Genomic DNA, 25,433 nt, shown 5'->3' on the forward strand with positions numbered 1-25,433 from the left:
GAAAAGCTTTACTTTTCCATGATTTGAAGAAAAGTCTTGAATTTCAGTCATTGTGGGAATAGTCCTTGTCAAAGCAAGTAAGGAATAAGTGTCTTCTTCAGTCTGAATCCAGATGGAGATCAGACAGGATAAATCTTTTAGAAACTGCACTTTTATTGTGACAACTTATTTCCCCAATAATCTTCTCAACTGGACATACTCTAACTCAGATCTGAGTTTCTTTTATCCCTGAAACTGCACTGAACTGCTGCAAACCCTGTCCACTGAGATTCGAACATCAAAACTGAAAACACAGGACTGATGCCTTGTTTGTGACTCCAATGAGATACAAACAATGTGAAATAGAAGCTGTATGTTGTTAATGGCTAAAACTTCGGGACATCACAAGTACCTCAAGTTGGGCGCACAAAATTCTGACTTTAATGTCTTTGCCCATGCAGAACAATGGTTAAATAATACCTTCTCATCTTATAAAGTTGTGGTAAGTATTTATGAAGTATATCAGACTCAGTAGTGACAGCATGCAAAAGAGTTCAAGAAGAAATTCACCATTCAGTTTTCAGTGTGGGGTATGATAAGTGTACATACAAAAACAACATGGGGACCGAGAAACACCACGGACCACACAGTGAACAATAAGGGAAAAGCAAAATACAGTTCATTAGCTGAATGTCACTCATTCTGTGTACTGAAAGATGTGGGGTCCTGTGGAGAATGTCTGTGCTTTTATTGTCACAATACATGTACTCCAAGGACTGAAGTAACAGACAGAAATATGTGCGATGATTCAGATATTGCTCATAGAAAGTATTTTTTTCCAGCTGTTAACCTCTGTGCTAGTGATCTATAATTCATGGGTCTCATTGAGGTGTTCTGGGCTAGATAAAATACCAGAACATTGCATTCAAACTGACTACAGGAGCATATTTTGTTCTGCCTTCTGCTGGTTATTGACAGCAAATTTGCGTTTTCAAAAAGGCTTCACTTTAAGTCAACACTCCTGTACAATAATATTGTCCCAATGAGAGACTTTAATAATATAAGCAACCAGCATGTTTAAATACATAAAAACCACAGCAGGACTGAGAAACCACAACAACCCAGCAGGCCTATGCAAGACCAGTGGTTATAGTGTGGAGAGGAGGATCAAGATGAAAACTGCCTTATAAATTCAACATTTACTAACTTAGGGAAATCATGAGCTTGCAAAAGGACAATGAGAGAGGTGGTAATATGGAGTTCCCAGGCCCCAAAAAATCAGGAACTCCTAGTAGCTTTAAAATAATTTTTCAATGTGCCTGTCTTGCTCTTATTGTGATAAGCTAAGTGCTGATCAAAGAGATTGTTAGATTTTGAAAGACTGGTTCTGGGGAAGTCAACAGTTATGGAAATGGTTGAAAAATCATACTAGGGGAATAAATACTTTGGAGTACTTAAATTTTTATTCATACATAGTTGAAAAATTAAAAGTCCTCTATTTCATACAACTTGTTTTCTGTTTCAAATATAGATGTGAAGTTTTTTTCATTCCTAATCACTTTGTTAACAGAGAGCTAAACATTTCTCCAGTGTGGCAAAGGAGTATTTTGCACTGATGCCATGGGCAAAGTGAATCTCTGTTCAAACAAACCATATAGGTAAGCTGTATTTTCATTCCTTTCATTTGATTATATGATCTTAATACACCTATGAAGAGACAGTCTCTAACTTGACAAACTCCTATTTTGTACTTTACATGAAGTTATTTTCATATTTGTTAGAAAGGCAACCACACAGTGTTTATGATTCTGTAGGTGTTAGTAGAAGAGCCAAATGAGGAGCTTCTTACTCATTACTGAATTGATATTCTGGTTTATTATCAGGCCCACTGTGCTGGCAGAAGTGATATATTTCAGATGAAACACACTGTTTTACATAACTGAATTCTGGTGAATAGTACCCATGTTATCAGGATACTAGGGTAATTCCAGTTAAGAGTTGAATTGTTCCATGATCTGTAATCCTACATGACAGAGATCAAACATATCCTAGGATTTTGACTGCTTTTTTCACCTAGTCATTGCAGTTCTTTTTCGTATAACCTAAATATGTACCTAAATATCCAGTTCCACATCTGTGTCTACCTTTTCTCTATGATCAAGTTCACAGAAGCATGGACAAAAAGTGGTTTTTCTGTTTTCAAGTACATCTAGTACACATTCAGGTTCACCTCAACGGAGCCCATGTCTTCCTGTCTTCTTCATTTTTATTGGCATAAACATTGTGGTTTTTATTCATAAATTACAACACATGTTAAAGTCTGAACACCTCTGCTTTCATTTAATGTGTTTTCTCATGTGCTTATATGAAACTTAGATTTGAAACCATTGTCCCTAACCACTTTTACTTCCTTGGAACACAGGTTCAAAATTAAGCTGTTCACTAACAGCAGTTTCAAGCCTTCCTCTTTCTAAGGCATCTAAGTTAGCCAGTTTATAATCAATGACCTCACACACAAGTTTTTGCTTATCTTCATTTATTAAAACAGAATCAATAATGCAGTCCACTGTTATTTGCCGTAGCCAGTTCTTCTAGAAATTCTTTATAAAGTACCAAACAAATCTAAGCCAGTAGAACCACCTCTTGCTGGTTCAGTAATTGTTTGATGATTAAATTTATTGTGTTCAGGAATATCTGTTTCCTCCCAATGCTAGCAGCAATCTGTAGCAGAATCGCACAATTCTCAGTAGTAGTAATCATTCTAGTAACACTGAAGATCTTTATCCATATCTCACTTCAATCTTAGGGGACTATAACAAGCTCTCACCATTAGCATAGTAAAACTTCCTTCTTTTCTTATTTTTCCCAGGTCACACGCAAAGTTTCTGCTTACAGATGCCTCAGATAGCTGGAGACTGGAACTATGTGATTAATTCATTTTCAGTTCAGTGACTGAATAAAAAAATGGAGAAGAAAGATATTTTATCTGAAATATTTTCTATATTCATATCAAAAAAAAGCTAAAACCGAATTTGCCGGTGGTCAGTAAAAGCATTTGCTTTGAGCATGTCAAAGCAAAATTTTCAACTTAAAAAAGCATCATTTGCTTTTTCAGTCAAAACTACTCACAAAATCAGCATGAACTCCTAAGTACCATTAGTTGATTAGAAATTGCATTTTTGAGTGTGTGAACTGTTCATCTGGAAAAAATTCCCTGTTTCTTTTCACTTTCATGCTACCATTTTGTCTTAGAATAAGTTTCAGGACTCTCATTATAGCTGTGCAAAAGTGCTAAGACACATTCATATAAAGAATAACTAGTTTTCAGTATATATTATTCTAAATGGCTGCAGTGAAACTTTTACCTCACAGCCTTAATGTATGCTGCTTGCAGTGGAGCTTTGGGCAGTGAGATTTTCTGTAATTCAGAAATTTGAATTAAGTTTAGTTTCCATCCTTCCCACATGCTCCTGGGAAATGAAAGCATATACTTATGCCTTTCTTCTGGCGGTAGTGTTCTTCCAACATCTTCACTTCATCCAGCAGCTGCAACTGAGCAGGAAAGGCGAAAAAAGGCTTCGATCCTTCCTCATACTCATGCCATTTGTCCAAGAAAGCCGATCACTGGCCGGGCAGCTCCTCTTCGTGAGCATCTGACCGTCCTTTGCCGTCACATTTGAGTCCGCTTCATTCTGCCTGGAAGTGAGCCATTCGATAATGCAGACTGCAAGTGCTAAAGGGCAATATTCGGGGGTCATCCGCTTGTTCTGCTTGCAGAATCTTTTCTTTTCTACTCGGTTTATCCTTGTGGAACTGCTTCGACAGTAAAGCCTTCCTCGTTGCTTGTGTGTTCAGAGAGCAGAGCAAAGTGCCAGGTACACAAAAACAATGGGAGGGTGAGAAGCCAAAATATTGTGGTGAAAACTCTGAGTCACCAGCATGATAAGGAGAAGTATATTTCATGTTCAGATTAAAGCATTGTTCTTCAAAGGTTGTGCCTAATGAGTCAAAAATTGATTATGATCAGAATATATCTAGCTTAAAATATCTACCAGGTTTAATATCTAAATAGTATTTTTCTAGAAAATGCCTTTCTAAGTTACCTACTGAGAAAGGCCATTTCCTTTCAGAAAGTAAAAAAGAGAAAATCCTCTCACATGTTTATTTTTAAGTTATAAGCAGAATATAAAGATTCTCCAATGTTCTTTCTAGGACTGATTTTAGTTCAGTCCTAATCTGACACAATTGAAATACATTTACCCTATCCCATGTAATGATAAAAAAGGAAATAAAACAATATAAATAAATAAAATATTAAAATATAAAACAATAAAAATACTAAGTGCTAGAAAGCTTTTGTATGCTTAGACAAAAGCAGGTTATAACAATTATTTGCTTCCATGCCAGGAAAATATGAGAGATTTTAGAATTCAAAATATCCTTAACAAGTCTGACTTTTTATAGACAGTTTCTCCTCCCCTGTTCCAAAAATACCTTGCCAAATCTCAACCTTTCCTCTGCTCCCTCCTCCTCCCCAAAAAAGCAAAATTACAAAGAAATATAGAGATATCCTGTGAATGTCTGGTAATGGCAAACCAAAGAATACAGCTATTTCAGCAGATACATGCACTGGAAGATTTCAGGGCAGAGATTTTCTCTGGAGACAGGACAGAAGACACTTCAGTGCTGTTTTCCTTGGTGTAGTCAATAGATGGAGTTAGCAGTTATTGGACTCCGTTTTCCCTTATAGAAAGTGAAGTAATACAATGACTGTCCAAGCTTGTGCAAAATATTCCCCACGGTTTCTTTGCCTTCAAAGCCATCTCAGTTTAAAAATGAAGGAAAATTTGGTCATCATCAAATTAATCCATTCACTGTGGACCCTGGAAGGCAAGGAAAAACTATACAAATTCTAAAATACTGCTGTTTTCTAGGTGCTCAGTGATACTAACAGCCACCAGGTGAACTGGGAGAAATCTCTCCAATTATGATGGGGAAGGTAGAACTCTACAACGCTCTCAAGAGAAGCCGAGAAAGACTTGGCAAGCTCATTATATAAAGATTTAGAAAATCAGCAGTAGTTTATACTTTCATGCCAAGAACAATGTTCTAGCTCTGCTTTAATTGACTTTAATTTAATGAAAGTAGGTTGAGAGTGGCATTGCTGGAATAGGTAATAGTTGAGCTCATGAAGTGAAGCTATTTTATTCGCAGATTCAGACACAACGAAGGAAGCCTGACAAAATGAAAGTTGTGAGAGAGGGTATGTTCTCCGTACCTGTATCAGTGTAGCAATCCCCAGGGGAGAAAAGTAACAATTTAACTTAACCACCAGACATTAACAGGAAAAAAAAGGAGTATAAAGTAGTATGACTATGTTTACTGTGAAAATTAGGTTTCTGTCAGCAAATAGCCAAAATGAAGCCAAACCCAAATTGTTTGAAGATGGAGTTTTTTTGGTTACTTGTGATGGTAGGAGACTAGATCCACCAGCCTAGAAGGATATAATTAGTTTAGTATAAATTAACATCCTTGTAAAAATATCAGCTTCAGTGGTCTGTCTTATGCTTTAGACTGTCAGCTGAGGTGATCTGAATGGTGCTTTTCACACTTAAAAATAAATAAATAAATAAATTCCTGAGAGGCCAAGGAGACTAGACTAGTTAGGATCCTCAAATACAAATTCTTTACAAACTACAGAAGAATTCTTTTACTTGAAATGATAAAACTTCTTAAGCTGCATGAGATGGACCAGGTCTCTTGCATCATCCCATGGAAGATAGGTAATACAGAGTGTTCATTAATCTGTGTCACAGGAGTATTGAACACACAACAGCCATCAGATTTTCTACACTCGATAGCACCTGGGAGGTCATTGGTAAGGATTAAAGACTAGCTAGGATAAATTATATTTTGCAGGTGGGTGAAGATAGACCATAATAAATGCTGGCTATAAAACACTTAAATCTTAAAAATATATGTATAAATTAATGTAAATAATGAAAGGAATTGTTTTATCTTTGGCACAAGAACTTGGGGAAATGATTTACAATTTGTTAGACCACTTCATCTTCTACAGTTATTTTCTGCTGAAGCGCTTCTTGCATTCTCCCTTAAAGTTTCAACATCCCAATTTTCTATTCTTTGGACATTCATATTCTTAATAAAGTAGAGGTAGATTTCTCAAATAATATAAAGTATCACATGACTTTTGCTGTCTGGGCAGCCTTTCGTATAGCTCCTTAATTGACTAGGAACATAGAAGTTAATCTTCGGTTGAACGGGACCTGACAACTTTAAATGATAATTTCTTTAGCTATCTTGAAATAATACCAACTTGTCATGTGAAATCTAAGCATAAGTGAAGCAAATAGAATCAGACCAAAAGAGGCAGACTGCAATGTGCATAACCTGGGTCGTGTGATATGACTGTATTCATTCAGCTCCATCATTTCCACTTCCCTGTCTAGATTTATCTAGACCTAGCCTTGAGGTATTTTAAATATTTTTCAAGGGGTAACTTTTAATGAGAGTCTATCCATTCAGAAGACATTCATGGAGGACTTCAAGCTCTGCTTTTTTCAGAAACTGGAGTACATAAACTCTATTCCATTAGAATGAGAGCAGAGTGATTAGAAGTATTAATTTTCTTCTCCTAAAAAACAAACAATTTTTCAAACAATTTTCCAAAGTTTCCAATTTTCCATATATACATTATGATAGAGCAGTGTGACGCTCTAGATGGTATAGCCCCAGGATCATAAAGTTTTTACTTGTGTGAAAACTGTGACCTTAAAAATTTGATAGTCTCCTTTTGTTAGGGGATAAACCTCAGGTCATTCAATTTTGGGTTAAGGATACCTTTCTGGTATAGCTTCTATACCAGTTGTAATGTTTATTATGGGTGTTGTTCAGAGAAGTCAAGAAGTTTGATCCTTGGCTGCCTTGGAGAAGTCCCAGAAACACAGACACGGTTTTACGCTTCCATCCTGCCAACTAGAGTTTGTTTTAATCTCATATTGGTTTAAAGGTTTAAAGTGTCTAGACTGAATTGTGTTATATTTACTTCATGTGTTTTCTCTAGTTTATCAAGAAAATTTAGAATTGCAGTCCTGCCTTTCAAACTGCTTACATCCCTTTCCATTCTGGTATCATTCATTAATACTTGCACTTAATTTTCAGTAACTAATGGAATCATTCAATAGCATATTAGCCTAAACAGCTTTTTAAAAGTCTTCTTTCTATATACTCCCAGACTGACCATCAACCATACTTTGAATACAGGTTTTGGAGTTTTGATTATTTTTTTTACTCTGTTAAGTGTCCACATTCTAGCAATTAAGTCTTGACTATACTTATGCAGTTCACCTAAAAGAATGTTATGTGCATGCCAGTAAATGACTTGCTAATGTCAACATCTATCATACTTTCCCCTCACCCATGAGACTAGTTACCTTGTCAAAGAAGGAAACTAGACTAGTTTATACTCTTTATTCTTGATATACCTCTATTGGCAATTTTCTGTCACCTTATTAACTTCAGTTATTTACAAATTGATAAGTCATTTGTTTCAGTATCTTTTGGGCACTGATCCAAAATGCTTTGATCTTGTTATTCTAATAGTTCTGATCTTACTGCCTCTTCAAGATATCCCTTCAGATTATCTTCCAAAAGGTAGAACACTGTGAAACATGGAAAACAGAAAACTCCTTTTAGCTGCTGCCATTATTAACTCTTGCTTTTCTGAAGTAGCTGCAACTACATTTTTACTCTTCTGCTGCTGAATGTTTGTAATTGCTTTCTTTAAAAGTGTCTAGCCATTATTTATTTCCTACAGCTTTTTCCTCTTCAGGGATATTTTCCTTCATCACTTTGGAAGGGTCTTAGGATCTGGGGAGGCCACTCAGGCAGCCGAGGCGTGCCAGGGGGTGCTCAGTAGGCAAGGTTCATACAAAGGTTCGACGGAAGGACACCAGAGCATCTCTGACAGACGGCCTAGTCTTCAGACTAGGATTTCAGGACTTTGGGAGTTCTCATGTTAAAGAGCTAGGATCACAAAGAAAGAGTTTCAATATGCTGGCAGGCATGACACTCAGGAAAATCAATATGAATAAATGAAAGGTATGCTTCAAAGGTGGATATGCTAAAAATCAATAGACCTCCCAAATAGGAATAAAAATTGATCTTACTTGTACTAAGTATACCTCACTTTAAAAATGAATTATATTAAATTAAGATCAGTTTAAATTTTGAATCAGCAGCACACAGAGTAGTTTACCAATGTTTGTTTAATACACTTTAAGAATTCACTCAAATTTTCTCAGGTATTTTCTGAGGTATTAAAAAACTCTTACTTCTTTTTCTTATGTCTTGTAAGCACTAAGGACATTTTTTGTAACTAAAACAAATAACAAATAACATTAAATGGTTAAAATTTGTATTTTCCAGTTTTCCTCTGCCTGAAGTTGTAAGATAAAGGATTTTAGCTGAGGCATGAGAGCAAAGTATATGTTCCTTTTCTTTCTTTTCTGTTGCTTGCTAGAAAGTTGCAAATCCTTTCTAAATCCTGTGTAAAGACCTAAAATAATCAAATGGGGTAGAAAGGAATAAAAGGTATTCACATATAGAACCTGTTGTATTCCTCTTTCAGTCTCAGTCTTTCAGTCCTGGAGTATATCTGTTTCTCTGTCAGTAAAGACTTACGTAAAGATGCATACCAACAGAATTGGAGAATGGTGCAACAACTATATTTACTAGATGATGTCCTAACAAATGGATAAAGGAAAAAAAAAACAAAAACAAACAAACAAAAAAAAAAAAAAAAAAACAACCCAAAACAGTTTATACAAGATGCAGGCATTTTTAGCAATTTTAATTTTGGTTTACATTCCATAGTAAAAGGAGTCAGGGGTAACTTTGCTGACTTCTACTTCAGCAGATTAACTGTGATTTCATATCATATTTCTGAGAACAGAATTTGTCCTCTTGGAAACAGGCAAAAAGAGACAGCAAGTCTCTTGAGGGAGTTGTGCAGCAGGGACCCCAGGGATGAAGAGACTCAGCTGGACCCAGTCATATGGAAGAAACTCTGGGTTCCCTTGGGCATTTACAAACTACACCTTGCCGATGGCTTAGTCATCCCTGCTGGGGGTTGCCATGTATGAAGGACAAATCACTTTCACCTATTACTGGGGTGTCAAGAGTTGTTATAAATTGTATGCAACTGAATTCACAAGCAAAAAAAGCGAAAAACTGATAGAATTTGTTTAGGAGCGTGATGGGTATAGAATTTTTCTAAGAATGCTGAAGATGCAATGACAACAAACAACACTTCAAGCAAATTCATCTGGAACATTGTGTGTATTTATAATGAGATCTTTCAAATGCAAACAGTTTTCTTTTTTAATAAGCGTAGTAGTGTTAATGTTGGTACTCGACACAGTTTAATGTATGGAATAAGACTTGCCTTTTTTTTCTGAAAATAATTTGTGAGAGATTCTGGCGTGCTTCGCACCAAAACTGCAACTGAAGAAAACAGCAAGAGAATCCTCTTTGCTGTCTGTTTAGTCACTGCTGCACAAAATAAAAACACAACAACCTTAGCGAGATGCCTGAAATATTTACAAGTGCAGCAGATGACGTCTCAGCCGCCCGCCCCCGCCCATCCCCTTCCAGCGCAAAACGCACCAGCTCCGCGGCGGACCCCGACCCGCTCGCTCCGCCCGGGGCATTTCCTCCGCGCGGAGCTGACGGATGCGCGAGAAACTCCGCACAACAACTAAGTGCGGGCGGCGGCGGCGGGAGCAGAGCGCTGCCCGGGCGGCGGCGGCGGCCGCGCAGCGCCGCGCTGCCCCCGCGCTCGCCCAACTTTCATTCACGGCCGGCGCGGCCCCCCCGCGGCGCCGGGGCGGGCGGCGCCGCAGCCAGTGAGCGCGGCGCGGGGCGCCGCGGGCGGGGCCGGGGAGGCGCGGCCCCGCCGCCCCTATATAGGGCGGCGCGTGGGGCGCTCCCGGCTCCGTGGGAGCGGGCCGAGGGGCGCCGCGGGGCGGCGCCGGGCGAGGCGGGCGGCGGCGGCGGGGCCGCGTGGGGAGCTGCCGGCGCGGTTCCGCTCCGCGCGGTTCCGCTCCGCGCTCTGCCTCGTTGCCGCTCTCGGGGAGCGCTTCGCGGTGCGGGCACCTTGCGGCGGGGAGCGCGGCGGCGGCCTGCGTGCGCCTCCGTGCGCCTCCGTCGTCCCATTGTTCCCGCGGAGAGACGGCGGGGTGCGAAGGAAGGAGCCTGCGTGGCGTCCCGCCGCTCCAGCCCTGCCCCCGGCTCCCTCCGCGCCGGGCAGCCGAGCGGACTGCGGCCGCCTGCACCGATTTGCGCCGGCACCGACAGCTCAGGTGCACCGTCGGGATCCGGGAAAGGGGCGCCAGCCCCCCCTCCCCCCCCGAGGCATCGTCCCTTGGCGGGCTCCGGCAGAGGAGGAAAGTTGCTCCCTTTTCTGCTGCAAGCCCGGGAGCTGCTGACCCGTCCTCACCTGGAAGAACCGAGCAGTTCCCACCTTTCCCATCAGGTGTCTTTGCCGCAGCAAAGCCACCGTATCCGGGCGACAACGGGGAGCAGAATAACGCCACCCCCGGCGCACAGCGCTCGTTGTCTGGTCTGTCTCGCCGTGCTCCCGGGATCACAGGAGGATCTAAGAGCTGCGAGCTGTCACCGAGGAGAAGGAGGTAGTGGATGAACTCCCTTTCAGCAGGGCAACGAATCACTTCTCGAGCTGCTTATTATTATCGTGCTCTAGGACCAGCCCTTTCCTGCTAAACTTGGCTTGGGAGCTTACAGCAGGAGGGGGCGCGGGGGGTGGAAAAGCCAAGCCCAACATCATCTTGTGTGTTTGACTTTTTTTTTTCCCTCCCTCCTCCTTCCGTGAGACAGTTTGATGAATGCCTGCGAGAGGGGCATGATTTGCTGAAGCGCCTCCGGCAGGGCGGTGTGTGCGCGGTGTCAGCCCCGCCGCCGCCCCCCGTGGGGCTGTGAGCAGCGCGCGGCGGGGGACGCGCGTGGGAGCGGGTCCTGCGCTGCGCTGCGCGGGCCGCCGCGCAAGAAGCACGCCGCTGGGGCCGACGAGGCGCTGCGGCCTCTAGCCGGGGGCGGAGGGAGGCGTCGCGGCTTCGCAAGGGGCGAGGAGGAGGAGAAGATAAGGAGTCAGCCCAACTCTGCCGTAGCCTGAGCCCGGGGGTTTGCTTCGCATTCGCAGGCAGCGTGTGAAGACGAGACCCAACTCTTGCATCTCCCCCGCCACCCGACGGGCTAGCGAGGGAGGGCCCGGGCGGCCCACCTCCCAGCGAAGTTGCCTTCCAGCAGCGGATTGGTGCCACCCATCTCACTTTGCCGGGTTTTTTTTTTTTTCTTTTTTTTTTCTTTCCTTTTTTTTCCCTTTTTTTTTGGCTTAGCTTTGGATAGAGAGGACTCGGCGTTCTTCGCACGCTGAAAGTTGCCCAAGTGCTCGGCGCGGCGAGGAGCAGGGCGGCGCGCCGCGGGCCGCGGCCGAGGCCGGCGGGCGGCCGGGCGGGCGGCGGCGGGCGGTGATGATGCGCGCCCGGGGGAAGCTGCCCCCGTCCCTGGGGCGGCTGCTGCTGCTGCTGCTGACGGCGAGCGAGGTGGCGCCGCAGTCGTGCCCGGCGCAGTGCTCCTGCTCCGGGAGCACCGTGGACTGTCACGGGCTGGCGCTGCGCAACGTCCCGCGGAACATCCCCCGCAACACCGAGAGGCTGTAAGTAACCCCCGCGCCGCTGCCCCGGCTCCCGCCCTGCCGCAGGCCGCCGAGGCGGCGGGGGGCAGCGGCGACCCCCAGAGCCGAGCCGCTGCCCCAGGCTTGGCTCAGGTTTCCGACGCCCTTGGGTGGGTTTTCTGCTCCCTGCCCCTGCTGTTCTCATTACGCGTTTCGCGGTAACGCTAGGAGACATGAAAGAGGTAAAACATTAGTTCCAGCGCTTCGCCTTTCACCGCGGGCGGCCGCGGCGCGGAGCGCAGGGGCGCGGAGCGGGGGCGGCGCAGCGGCCTCCCGCGCGGGCGCCCGCTTCCCGGCGAACTCCGCTATTGCGGCTCTCTGCCCCGGGGCGCTGGGGCAGGGCCCGGCGGGGCCGCGCCGCTCCGCGCCGCTGCGCCGCGCTGCGCGGCCGAGGGCGCAGCCCTGCGGGGCTCTGCCCGGCACGAGCGCCCGCCCGCCGCGAGGGCAGCGCCGCTGCAGCCTGCCCGCGCCGAGCTGTGCCGCAGCCGGAGCCCCCCGCACCCCCAGCCCGCGATCGGCTCTTTGAGACCGTCTCTGCATCCTCCGGCTAGGGGATTTTGCAGGGTTGGGAGCGAGCGGGCATGAGGTCAAATAGCTCAGAGTATCAGGCTGGATCTCTGGAGGGTCTGCGGGAGGAAGACATGGATACATTATTTCTTGCCTTTTTCTCTTTTTTTTCCCCCCTTTTTTTGACATTTAAACGTTTGAGTGTGAACACTTGGGTCTCAAGTGATTTCACTCAAACGAAGAGTGTAAGGGACGCTGATTTCTGCAGAAACTTTCGTGGTTTCTTTACAGTGGTGTTCCTGCCACATGTGGTGAAACCACCAGGAAAAAAAAAGTCATTCTCTTTTCTAACTACATTAGAAATGACCTGTAATTGTTAGTGTAGTTTCCATCTAAAACCATTTCCCAATGGCTTACCTCAAGAGTTGCAAAGTCTGGTTTTACTTGTGGTGATTGCAAATGAGGCAAGCTAATATGTTGACTCAAAATGCATTGAAAGAGGGACAAGTAACTCTGGGAAAGAGTAGTGCTGAAGTATGAACAGAAATCTTAGGGCCTAAATACAGTTTTTGCTTCTGAACATGCTTTGCATTTTGCAGTTAGGATAGCTTCATGTGCTGGGAGCAAAGAGTTTAGCTTTCAAACATACATGAGATTGTTGGAGGGTAAGCACGATTTTATGAAGACTAATATTTGCTATGGAAAGTTGAGCCATGTTCTACTTCTGTAGAAATACTAAAAAAAGCTGAAAGGTGTTTAAATGCTCTTTATGCAGAAAATGCTCTTCATTTCAGTTGCTTGCTTAGTTTCTGTAACTCTTATCCGTAGACCTAACGGACACTGTCACAAATATATTGTAACTAGTGGTTTTCTAACTGCAATTATAACCAACATTCAGACAAGACTGAGTTCTTCAGTAGCATTAGACATAAATATAACCTACGTAACAGCAGGCAAAACAGATTCTGTGAAAGTCTCTTATTACAAAGTTTTAAACTACTGCTTTCAAGATAAACCTTCGTTTAGTCACTTGAAAATCTGGAACTCACACAGAGTTAGTCTTAGGTATGGATCAGTGGGTTCATTTCAGTTCTCATAACTTCCAAAAATACTGTGCCCATGAAAACAAACAAAACAAAAATAAAATAACCTCTGAATGTTTAATTGTGCTGCTTATAAATTATTCTTCTTAGGGATCTTAATGGAAATAACATCACAAGAATCACCAAGACCGACTTTGCTGGTCTAAGGCACCTTCGAGTTCTGTAAGTTTTCTCTTCCTATCAGTGATACCTTTTAGGACTAATGTTACAGCCTATGTTGTGAAAACTGTTGAAGTTATCTTTCAGCTAATAAGCTGTAAAGGTTATCGCCTTCTCATTACTGTGCTACTGCAGCTGAAGTCATTGACCCTCCCCCATATTACAGATATATTAAAAAAGTTAGCAAATGTCATATAAGCCATCTTGTTTGTATATTTTTTTAATATCCCTTTAAGGCTGCAAGATAAGTTGATTTTTTTAATTGGCATGTAGCTTAAAAATAAGAGTTATTAAAATTGATTTAATAACTGTTGGAATGGCTTCAGTTTAGGGTTAAATTATAGTTCAGATTTTACAGTTTCTGGGTAAAAAAGAGTTCCCGTTGACCAGGGAATAATTGGATTATTTCTGTAAATAACTTTGTTTTCAGCAGTTATCATTGGGGGGAGGGAAAAATCTAAGTAATACTGAGTTTAAAATACTGCAGAATTTTCTTAGCTTTTTCAAGGTTATTTTATTTGAGTGACTAATCATATAAAAATCCCTAACCATTTCTCTGTTGATCAGACTAGTATATTTTACTTTTTTTCTAAATGAAATAAAACTATTGCCATGTTTACTGATGCTTTTTTTCCACCATACCAGTTAGGTATTTTTGTTTCATTTTTCCTCCTTCGTGCTGCTCAACTGGAGTCTTACAACTTGCCGAAGGGCAGTGATACTTGTGTATTGCTTATGTATACACGTACATAAATGCTATTTTTTAATCTATGACTCTTAAATTATTTAACTATGTAAGTGCACTATCTCTGTTTTTTTCCTGTATTTTAAAGAGGATTTGTTCTTCCATTAGGGTATATGAGCCCATGTAAAGGGTTAGATAACAAGGATCCAAAATGTTAAATTGGATATTATTCCAGAGTAACAGTTGCACTGTTTTAAAGAAAACATCATTGTCTTTAAATGACTAGTGTTAATGCAACAAGTGATGAGCTATTAAAACTTCTGTATAAAAATTTCTACGTTTCAGTCAGCTCATGGAGAATAAGATCAGTACTATCGAAAGAGGAGCGTTCCAGGATTTAAAAGAACTGGAGAGGCTGTAAGTATTTCTAATTCTATCCTATATGAGAAAATTAGTTGTATGTTAAGGCTATCAGACCTTTCCCCCTCTCCCCCCCCCCCAGCTTGAACATTTATCCTTATTGAGAAACATAAGCAGTAAGAAATTCTCAGACCATGTATACGGGTTTGGGGGGGAATCTTTGACAAGCAGACCAGATTTGAAATGTAAATGGCACTTGTCTTGTTGGAGATTGCTTGACTGCTATGCAGTATTCTCCCCTGAATACACAAGGATTTCTTTCAAAAATGAACAAACCTACAAAAGCCTATTTTCTTAGGTACAGTGTGGGATGTTAGTCTTGGAAATGTTGTTTTTTCCTATAAAGTCCTATTGGAAGTAACTGCTAGTTGTAAAGTATCTTCTTGGTATGTGCAGTATGGAGGTAGTAGTTCAACCCTATACTAGTTTTCATATAAAAGTAATTGAGTAAAGCTTTCATGAAGCCTTAGGAAAAAAATACTGACCTTTAGCTTTCAAAAAAAAAAAAAAAAAACAAATAGAATTTGGCCATTAAAAAGATCGGGCTGTGTGGGGGAGAATGAAGTGGCAAAGAGCATCTTGACTGGAGAAGTTGAAGTGTAAACACCTGCTTGGCTGCAGTAGGACATACAGCTAGAAAATATAATTCCTGAAGCCATATAGCTTTTTATAATACTTATTTAATTTTCAGTGCATGCTTTTAGTTTGCTGTGCCTGGATTTTTTTATATATTGTACAAATCATACTAAGTATTAAAGGCAAGATAATGGTAGTTGGATATAGTTTCATTTTGGAGCTATAAAAGTCTAAAATCTTCTGTATTAATGTCTGCTCATGTAAAACTGCAGAGTTATATCTTTTTCAGTTATTTTAGTTGTTGCATTTTTGTTATATCACCTTTTCCTTAAGCATGCCTCCAAGGTCTTGTTTATTTTCTCATTCACCAAGAGAAATCATCCTTAACTTCATAAAGCTATTTCTACTTTATCCAGTAGAAATTGGCATTGGTCTCATTTTTGTGTCTTAATATATTTGTGTTCTGTATCCACAATTGCTATGTTTTTTTTTTAAAAAAAGCCACATTGGCAATAGTTTCATATATTTCAAATATATGTCTTTATATCAAATACAAAGCTGATAAAGAAACAGTAACTACCAATGGAATTGTGATATTTCCATAATGGTTGAAATATCGTGTGCTTGAGAATTACCTCCTTTTTTCCCTACCCCCAAAATGTAATTTTTGATCTAAAAACTGAATGTCATTATGTAGTAAAACATTTTTGGAATAATTTTAAATGAGACTGCTCTCAGAAATGCATAGTCAGAATTTCTTCAAAGGCATATTAAAACAAACTTAATGCAATGTTTTTTTACAAGGTGTTTTAAACTCTGTACAAAGTATAGAGATTTAGTACAGCTTCTCCTGCTGAGGGGTATTTTGGAGTAATATATGCACATTCCTAATTTTGGTTTATAGGGTCTAACTAGAAAATTTAACAGCAGTGTAGTTCATATTGCAAGAATAAGTATACGTAAATGGAACATTAACAGACATTCATGCTTTCATTGTGAATGTCATTTGTCATTGAGATACAAAATACTTGCTAAATTTAGAACAATACATAACCAATTTTGTTTGAGTATCTTGATGCAAGATCCTATTACCTGATTTATTAACAATATTGTTTTAACTTATGGTTAAATGCCTTAAAGTTATAAGACTTGAAGTAGAATATAGAATTGCAGAACTAGCAAAATTGAACTTTAGTGGTTAAAATGTGTTTGTCTGAACCAAAAAATGAGAAATGCTAACATCTTGCCTTTATGATTTTGGGGATTTTGGTTAGGTATTTCCTTTAAGTTTTTCTGCCTTGATAAATCTTTAAAATCTTTAGGGGGAAAAATAGGTATTTTCAATTTTGTAAGATAATAATTCTGATGAGAATTCTGGTAAATGAGGCTATGATTGTGGGTTACTTTTGTCTCCTCAGTAGGCAAACCAAGACTTTTGGAAGCTAATCAGTTTTAAAAGACCTATAAAGTTAGATTCTGCTTTGTCTGTAGAATTATTTTGCCTGCTCCAGTAATTGTCAGAGGTTTTTTTAATTTGCAGAAATTCAGTCAGCATTAGGTGTGTGGGTGACTTGTAATTTGAATATATATGCAGGATGTCTTTAAACCGCCCCAGCTGTTGGCTAAGAGCAAATATTTCATATTTGTGAGGAAAAGCTGAGAAAATTCCTCTTGTTTACAACTGCCAAGTCCATCTGATGAAGGCGCATTGTTTTCTGACAGCCAATTCATCTCCTTGGGATTCTGAAATTCAAAACGATTTCTCAGGAAACTTGTGGATACTTCCTTCAAGAACTTCTTTTCTTTTTCTTTTCTTTTTTTCTTTTCTTTTCTTTTTTTTTTTTTTTACACACTGAATAGCAGGCACTTTATACTTACCCCTCACCCCTCTTAAGCAACAAGCTTTAAGTATAGGATGCCACATTTTATAGAGCAAGCCAAGCTACTGTCAAAAGAATACCTGATGCAGTCCATTTAGCATGCCAGTGGAAGGTTTAAGAGAGCCTTTGTTGCAACTTAAATAAATTGGACTGGTTTATAAAATTGTTTATATGTAATATATTGCTTATATTAGAATATCTTGTGCCAAGATATACAGACTGAACTTCTCAAGTATATTGCCTGTAGTTCAGTTGTCCTTCAAAAGTGAGGAGCAGACTTGCACAACAGTTCCCCTCTTGAAAAAGAGATGAGTTCCTGGAGGTTGTAACGGTGGTGGGTTTTTTTGTTTTTGTTTAATACTGGAATTTCAGTTCTTCTGTTTTCAGACACTTCTGTTTGCATCAACTACTGACTTTCAAGCAACTGTTCAGTAATTTTATCTGAATGCTGATTTGCAGATCAGATCATGCAAAATACTGAATATCCTCAGCTCCCTCTTAATGAAGTGGGACCTGAAGACCTGAAGCACTTACCAAATGAGTCTTTGAGGAAACTCAACCTTCTCTTCCCAAGAAAGCTACTTAAGAGAGGAATAGATTAAACCTATGTACACTTCTCTTAGGTGGTTAGAAGTGTTTCTCCTGTAGTTTAATTAAGCAACAAGAAATCTGTAGTATGTCTGATATACATAGTAGCATGTACATAAAGCTATTTAGACCTAGTGTGTCCCATGGCAGGAATTGGTGTCATACCAGTGTAATTGTAGAAATGTAATGGAAACCAAAACAAAAATAAACACTTGTTACAGTAATGTGTGTTACTACAGCAGCCCTGTTGAAACTTTAAAAATCTTCAATTAGCAATAGATGGTCGTACAGCAGCACCTATTGGGTAAGAACTGGGGGAGGGAACAAGATGGAAACGAGACATAATCAGCTGTAGCCTTGTGCAAGTTTCAGTTGCTGGAGAGACACTAGTGGAGACAAATGTGACTTTGCTATAAGCCCTTAGCTGCATATTTCTGAGAAGTCTTCAGCAAAATAAATGTGTATACACAGCCATGCATCGCTTAGCTATAATCCCTGGTAGGATTGTCTGAAGGCCCAGCCTAGCTGTGCTCCTATTTGGTACAGCACTGCCCGGGCTCGGAGCTAGTAGGTTTGACGTGAATGTGGACTTCTTCTGAAGCTCGGCCTTCTAATGGGCGAAGGCACGTGCTGTTGTGGTGTGCAGGTGCTCCATCTGCTGAAACAACTCTTTGAACTTCAGTATGTACAGCCTATTTTTCAATGAATGGGACAGCTTGTACCTTTGTGTACATCCTGAAGCAGTGTGGAAACTCCTGGATTAATTATATTTTTGTCCATCTTCTATTTAATGTTTGTCAGACTTTTTATATTGGACCAGTAACTTGTATTATGAGCCCATGTTCATATGGTGGGGTGTTTTTTTGGGAGGGGGGGGAGGGGATGGTTCTACTTTGTGTGTGACTGCTTACTGCATGGCAGTTCCCATAAAGAAAGGATCAGGACCTGGCCTGTTACAGTCCCCGAACCTCTCTTACGCTGACTGCAGCGATGTGTCTGTGGTGGGTTCCTCTGTGTTTCCTCGCTGGAAAGTAGGAAGTATGGAGAATTTCCAGAACGCTTAATTTCTTGAGACTACTGCCTATTTTGAGAAGCAAAACATCATTCAAAAATCTTCTCATTCCTTTGTATGTGAATTTAAATGCTTGATGCTTTCTGCTATTGTTTTATAAAGCTGTCATCTGAGATGCGATGTTTCAGATAGTTTGAACAAGTCTTATAAAAACCAAGATGAAGATGGACCTGAAGATCTGTATTTTCTGAAGGCTAATGCTTGGACTGAGAGGAAAAAAAGAGCTGAAGTACAGTCATTTGTTTTTATCTCCCCCTCACCACCACCATCACCTTCCCCTGTGGTCTTGTAGCTACTGCTAGAAATACCCTAGTGTTTTTACAAGCCCTTGTCACCTGGAGGGAAGTATAAAATCTGGCTGAAGACAGCTGCTGTAGACACAAAACGATTCTACTATGAGCTTCGTAAGTCTAAAACTTCCTTGAAATTCTTTGTACCACTCAAAAACAGTTGTTTTGAGTTGCTTTGTTTATGTAGCAGAGCAGTTAACTTTTCATTTAGGAAAAAAGTTTGTCTGTTAATAGGAACGTTAGTTCCTATCATTAAATCATTAGTTTTTTAAAAAAATATTTCTAATCTATTAGTTGAGACACCAGATATGCTCATTCTAAAACTATGCTGAAAATGCGAAAGACATCCGAATAGGAAGGGATTGCAGCAGGAGTTTGAAAACTAACAGATTTTGTTTCGTGTACCTGTAAATAATCCCTTGAGGCAACAATATGCCTCTAAAATGCTAACGGATTTGATTCTGCACTTACCATCTGAACTTGGTTTGCATGAGTTGCCCCACTGACTTCTCTTGTGAGAAAAGTTACTTGTTTGGGCTCCAAACTTCCAGGCTGAACAGGACACTGCTCGTAACTGAATTAATAGTATTTATTTCTAAAATGTCTATGTATTATCTTAACAGCTCTAAAGAGCTATCTTTGTAGGTAAACACTTATATGGAAAAGCAGTATAGAAATAAAATACTTTTCTCACAGGTTCTGTAACAAATGTAATCTGTGAAAATTGGTCTCTGAGCTAAATACTAAAAAAAAAAAAGATTGTATTGAATAAGTAAGCTCTAAAATTCTGAGCTCAAGAAGAGAATGTTTTAAGGGTTGAACTTCAAGTTGATACTTGAAATGGCTTTTAAACTGAAAGCTGCCTATGTTGAATTTGCACATTTCATAAAACTAACCTATCACTAAGTAATGATAAATATTTAAATAATTGCATGTTTTGTTACAGTTCATGAGTTACTTCTAAATTTTTGCAACACATTTCTAAAATATCAAACTGAGGAACATGTTATTTATTGGGGCCTGCATACCCCCACAAATATATAACAGTAAGTTGTTAAAAGTTATTTTATGAAGGGGATGTTTACTTAGGAATGTAAACATTTGACTCAGTACTACTGAAAGTTATAAGAGTTTTGTTCATGCTGTATGTGAACAATTTGAAACTTGTAGATGTACACAAGAGAAGTATAAAGGGAAAAACTAGGAAAAAATTGTTGTGCAGTTAAAAAAATGAAGTACTGTTTGGATATCTTTTCTATATGAAAAAGCCATGTTTGCAGCTTCTGTAGCAAGGGCTTAATTCTAATCTAAATATGAATTCATCTTGCCAGAGATATAAGATTCAGTAATACAAAGCTTTTCAGCTCTATTTCCTCTGTTACATGGTTAGGGTTAGCTCTTTGGGCTCTCATCTCTCTCTCTCTCTCTCTCTCTCTCTCTCTCTCTGATAAATGTGGTGAATATCGGCTGTGTTAGCAGCTTTTGCTTTTTATAAAAGCAAAACTCAAAATGAGCTACTAAAACCTCTGAAATGTGTGGGGCTTTATGGGGCTTTATAGAGCGTCTTGTCCTACAACAACATGAACAGCAGGATGAAGTAAGAAATAAAGCTGTATCTAGGATAAAAACAAATACAGTTTGGCTTGGCCATTACTGCCCATCAGGACTGGAAAACTAGAGAGGGAATTAACATCTGTTACACAACAGGCAGACTAGAACAGCTCCGATTTTGTCCAGCCTAGAAAAAGGCCACGGTAACTTTCTCGTGTATGTTCTTTCACGTCAATAATAATATTCCCCCTTGACACTTCTTCCCATAAACTGACAGCCTGCATGAGGGGAAACAAACCATCGTGAACTTTCACAATAATGATCCTAGAAAAATACAACTTAATCTGTTACTAGTAGGATACAACATGCTGTCCAGAGATTAAAGCTATGTCCTAACATTTTATTATGTATTGATGTGTGGCACAAGGCTGTAGTTTTATCCAAGCCTTTGCTTAGCTTTACCCATAGAACTTGAATTTCTAAGTAGGAAAACTAGTAACTTCTAAGAGGTTTAGCAGGATTTTCTAACATTTGTAACTAACGTCATCTGTGTCTAGAAGTCAATTCTAAAATACTAAGTTCTCTTCTGCATTGTTGCTTTTTGAGTTTCTGATAGAACATAGCCTTCCTGTTGCAGAAGTTCTTAAAATTGTAGGTGTCCCTTCCACACAGCTACATAATAAAATTTTGGGAGCTGAGACTTCTAGAAAAAATGTCAGATATTCCAAATTTGACTGTAACAGCAGTCAGACAGTTCTTAACTGCGAGGCATGATCTGATTTTTTTTTTTTTTTTTTTTATTTTATTTCTGGAGGCTTAGATTTGAAGTTTAAAGGCTAGTGTGGAATTTTAGGGCTAGTGGTGGAATGAGCTATGCTGGCGGTTGAGTCACTGCTACTGTTCAGAAATCATTTACCTTCCTGTAATAGGAAAAAGAATGTTCAGAAAGTCAGTCCATGGAAGATACTTCATTTTGTCGTGCTTGACTATACAAATAGCTTGAAGGAAAAGGGCTTCTTTCTGGAGTAAGACGTTATCCTATGTAAGTGCAGCAAAATTCTTACCTGAAAGGAACTTGTACTGAGGAAGACCTCAGATCAGAATGAGATCTTAGATCTTTAGCTAGAAGTTAGTCTGACTTCCTTGTTCAGTGACTCCTGATCTTATTTTGGTATGTTGCTCTTTTCAAGCACAGTTTTGTTACTGAAGCCTTAGATTCTTTTTTTTTTATTATTATTTTTCTTGGGGTACATGCTGGACAGACTGTCACTACCACAGCCTTGAAGATCTGGGCCAGACTGCCTAATAAAGACCTCATGTGTGCATGTATGTGCTTGTATGTTTTTAGGATATTTAATGTTCTTGGTTCACTCCTTTTTGAAAGCATTGACACTTAAGCGCCTGCTTAGTTTCGGTGTGAAAATGCGAGCACCGGAAGGGTTAATACTTTCCTGCCTGTGTTATAGGTAGCGGAAGAGTAATGAGTTCAGGTTTTTGAACAGCCCTGAAGGGGGTGAACAGTTATTCCTTGTTAATCACGGATGTGAAAAACCCTTCTCTTAGCTAATCCTACCTAGTTTAAGGGCAACACATAGCACATTCCTCATCTTAAAACAGGGAGGAGACCACGAAGCCTGCGGTGCTAATCACTTACCAAGGAATGTGAGGCTATCTTACGAGTATTGTACTGGGGCACCTGTATTTGTAGTTTAAAAAAAAAATTACTACAGTAATTATCCTGTATTAGCAGACTTTTGTCAAAGCAGTTTCAAATATCTTTTTCTAGAAAAAAAATGTGGTAAATCAGAAATAGACAAAGGCTGTCTTTGAAGACAGTATTTAAGGAAAGAAATAGTGTTCTAATAGCAACTGTAGGAATAAGCTTATATAGCAACATTTTAATTGCAGGATAATACAAAATGTTTGATAAAACTTCAAGTCCAAGAGCCAAGTTTTCCTTTTGAAAGCCTTGAATACTTTCACTATTATTTCTTCACATTATTTTATTCCTCAGAGCCTAGTTTCTCATGGGACTCCTTTTATAGGTCTAGAAGTCAAATTGCAGTGAGAAGTCCTGTTTGCTCTTTGCAGACCTTTTTACAAATTCCAGGGCAGGAAGGCTGTTTATTTTTCCCACATCTGTTTTGTGCTCATCCTTTGTGACATTGTTTGCTGGATGCTCTCCTTTCTTGCTTCCTCTGAAATGGGTAATTTGCACTGTTGCAAAATGTTGAAACCAAATCTGTTTCTACAGAACCATTGTATCAACACTTTTGTTTCAAATGGTATTTTGTGTTCAGAACATTTTAAAATGATGCTACAGAGTACTGATATTAAACTTACAGTAGAACTAAAATACATAGTTTTTAAAACTGTTCACCTTTTGCACAGCAGCTTCATGTATTTTATTATTATTTTTTTTTAATGAAGAGGTTTGATGTTAGATGGCTACAGGTAAAAATGCAAGTTGTCTGTCATAGCACACTTCATATGAATATAGCATATCTTTCAGATAACATCTAAAATAACTTGCTACTTATTTTAATTCCAGAAATTGCACATCTGCTTGGAGTTTTATGGCAAAACTTTAAACTGCATGAAGGATTTGGCTACACGACTGTCGCTTTAGTGACTCATACTGTTGTATTACTTCATATCACTCTGAAGAGTCTGTCTGAAACGTCATCAGAAGAAATGTTTTATTTTTCTTCATAACATGCAGTACATTGTGTTGGCTTATCTTTAATAATAGCCAAGTCTAATAATCAGATCCAATATGGCCATTTCTCTCAGTTTTTAAAGTGTACCAGCCTTTCTGGCTTGTAGTTTGGCACCATGCCTGTACAGATGCTACAGAAGGGTACTTGTATGAAGAAGTATTGCAGTGACTCAGGCTTGTAGCTGTCTCTCTGGCACTATTTGCGAGAGTTACCCTTCTTGCCTGCTGTCTAAATAATCTGCCCAAACATTAGCTAAATTCTATTAACAGGTCATCTTCCCCACCCCCCTTTTTTTTTTTTTTTTTTTTTTTTTAAAGTCAAGTGTTGCCAAAAGACCATTTTTACTTGTGTGGTGCTTGATCTTATATTATCTCAAGGGTGTTCTATAACTCTATTTTCTTCCTTGTGGTTTATGTCTGCTACAAGCCAAGACTGCTTAGCTCCTGTAGTATTTCTTCTATGGTATTTGAGTGGCCTGCTAGTGAACTATGCTGAATTCATAACAGGTAAACTTTTAAAGGAAAGGTGATCTTTTAAAGAAGCCTGGTTAGTGCTGGAGTTCTGTCTTGCCTGATTCCCTCTCTCACTGCTACAGAGCTAGGTGAAGTTTTACCATAATAAACATACTGTGATTTTTCTATCTCACAGATGAGGATAGTCCTGCCTGGGACAGGATTTGTGCCCCCAGATGAATCAGAGAATCTTTATTTGTTTTGCTCCATCAAGACTAAGCAAAACTTTTTCCTTTTTTTCCAGGGCATCAAACACTACTTGGCATTTTCTTTTGGCCTATTTCCTAGGCTGTCCAGGTTCCTCTGGATGGCAACACAATCACCTGGTATATCAAACTCTCCTCCCAGTTCTGTATTGTCTGCAAACAGCGCACTCTGTCCAGTGCCTCCCAGAGACATCCACTCTGCCCCTGCATAATGGCCGTTATCCAGGCCATTAATAAGATGTTGAACAGTATTTGACCCAATTTTGACCCCTGGGTTATACCGCTAGTGTCTGGCTTCTAGCTGGACATGGTTCTGCTGATCACAATGCTTTAAGCCTGGCAGTTCAGCCAGTTTCCAGTCCATCTCACTGCCTGCTTACCTAGTTTGTATGTCATCAGTTTGTCTATGAGGATTTTATGGGAGAAGGCATTGCTAAAGTCAGTAACATCCATTGCTTTCCCCTCATCCACCAAACTAGTCATCTCTTCACAGAAGGCTATCAGGTTGGTCAGGCACAAGTTTCCCTTTGTAAATCCATGATGACTGCTGCCTTGTCCTTGTTCCATCACCTTTCCAGGGATCAGGGTGAGGCTAACTGGCCTATAGTTCTTCAGATGCTCTTCCTTGCCCTTCCTGATGATAGGAGTGATGCTTGCTTCTAATCCTGCAGAACCTGCCCCAATTGCCCCAGCCTTTCAAAGATAACCAACAGTGGCCTTGCAGTGACACTGGCCAGTTCCCTCAGCACTCATGAGTACATGACATGAGATCCTGTTAGGTTGCATGTGCATTTACAGCTTGATGTTTGTGTGAACTGACTTGACTTGCACTCAGCAAAACTTTAAGCTCATACGTAATAATACTTATGAGCAAACGGTGCTTTGGTTTCCACATTTCTTTCAGTGCTATAGGGAGAAATTTTAAGCATAATTGCCAGATATATGTAGAAATATCTTTTCATCATCTTTCTCCCTGCTGAAACTGTAAGGGAAATTGCAGCCTCCAGAAAACAGCCTTAATTTCTTTCTCTTTCCTTTTTAGATGTTTGTCCTAGCTCAGTTTACCTTTGCCTCTTAGATGAAGCAGATAGAATATCAGTTTGAACAGAGAACCTATGCTCTATAAATGTATGGATAATTGACCAAGGGGTGATGATTTTAGACTTGACAGTAGCCCTGTGAGAGGAAAGAGAAGGATAGGACATGCTTTAGGGTTCAAGTAGTGTAGATGCTATTATTGTAATAACAGCCCTGAACTTTTCAGAGATACTGACCACATGAATAAAAACTAGGAAACTTGGTGTTGTTAGGTTTTAAGCAGAGATCATGAGTAGTTTGACTGGAGAGAAGGCCTTTGCTGAGAAATCTCCACAGAAAAACTGGCACAATCTTTTACTTAGCTCTTAGTTTTG

General features: G+C 40.1%; 1 protein-coding gene across 1 annotated transcript in view; it reads left to right on the forward strand.

Annotated features, from left to right (window-relative positions):
* Positions 1 to 11,549: 11,549 nt before the first annotated feature.
* Positions 11,550 to 25,433, forward strand: part of SLIT2 (slit guidance ligand 2) — a 250,364-nt gene continuing 236,480 nt past the window's right edge. Inside the window, exons 1-3 of the mRNA XM_062575387.1 lie at positions 11,550 to 11,734; positions 13,453 to 13,524; positions 14,552 to 14,623. Coding sequence (XP_062431371.1) covers positions 11,550 to 11,734; positions 13,453 to 13,524; positions 14,552 to 14,623 — 329 coding nt within the window. The remainder of the gene's footprint in view (positions 11,735 to 13,452; positions 13,525 to 14,551; positions 14,624 to 25,433) is intronic.

This window comes from Rhea pennata, chromosome 4, assembly GCF_028389875.1.
Source record: "Rhea pennata isolate bPtePen1 chromosome 4, bPtePen1.pri, whole genome shotgun sequence".
Taxonomy (NCBI): Eukaryota; Metazoa; Chordata; class Aves; order Rheiformes; family Rheidae; genus Rhea; species Rhea pennata.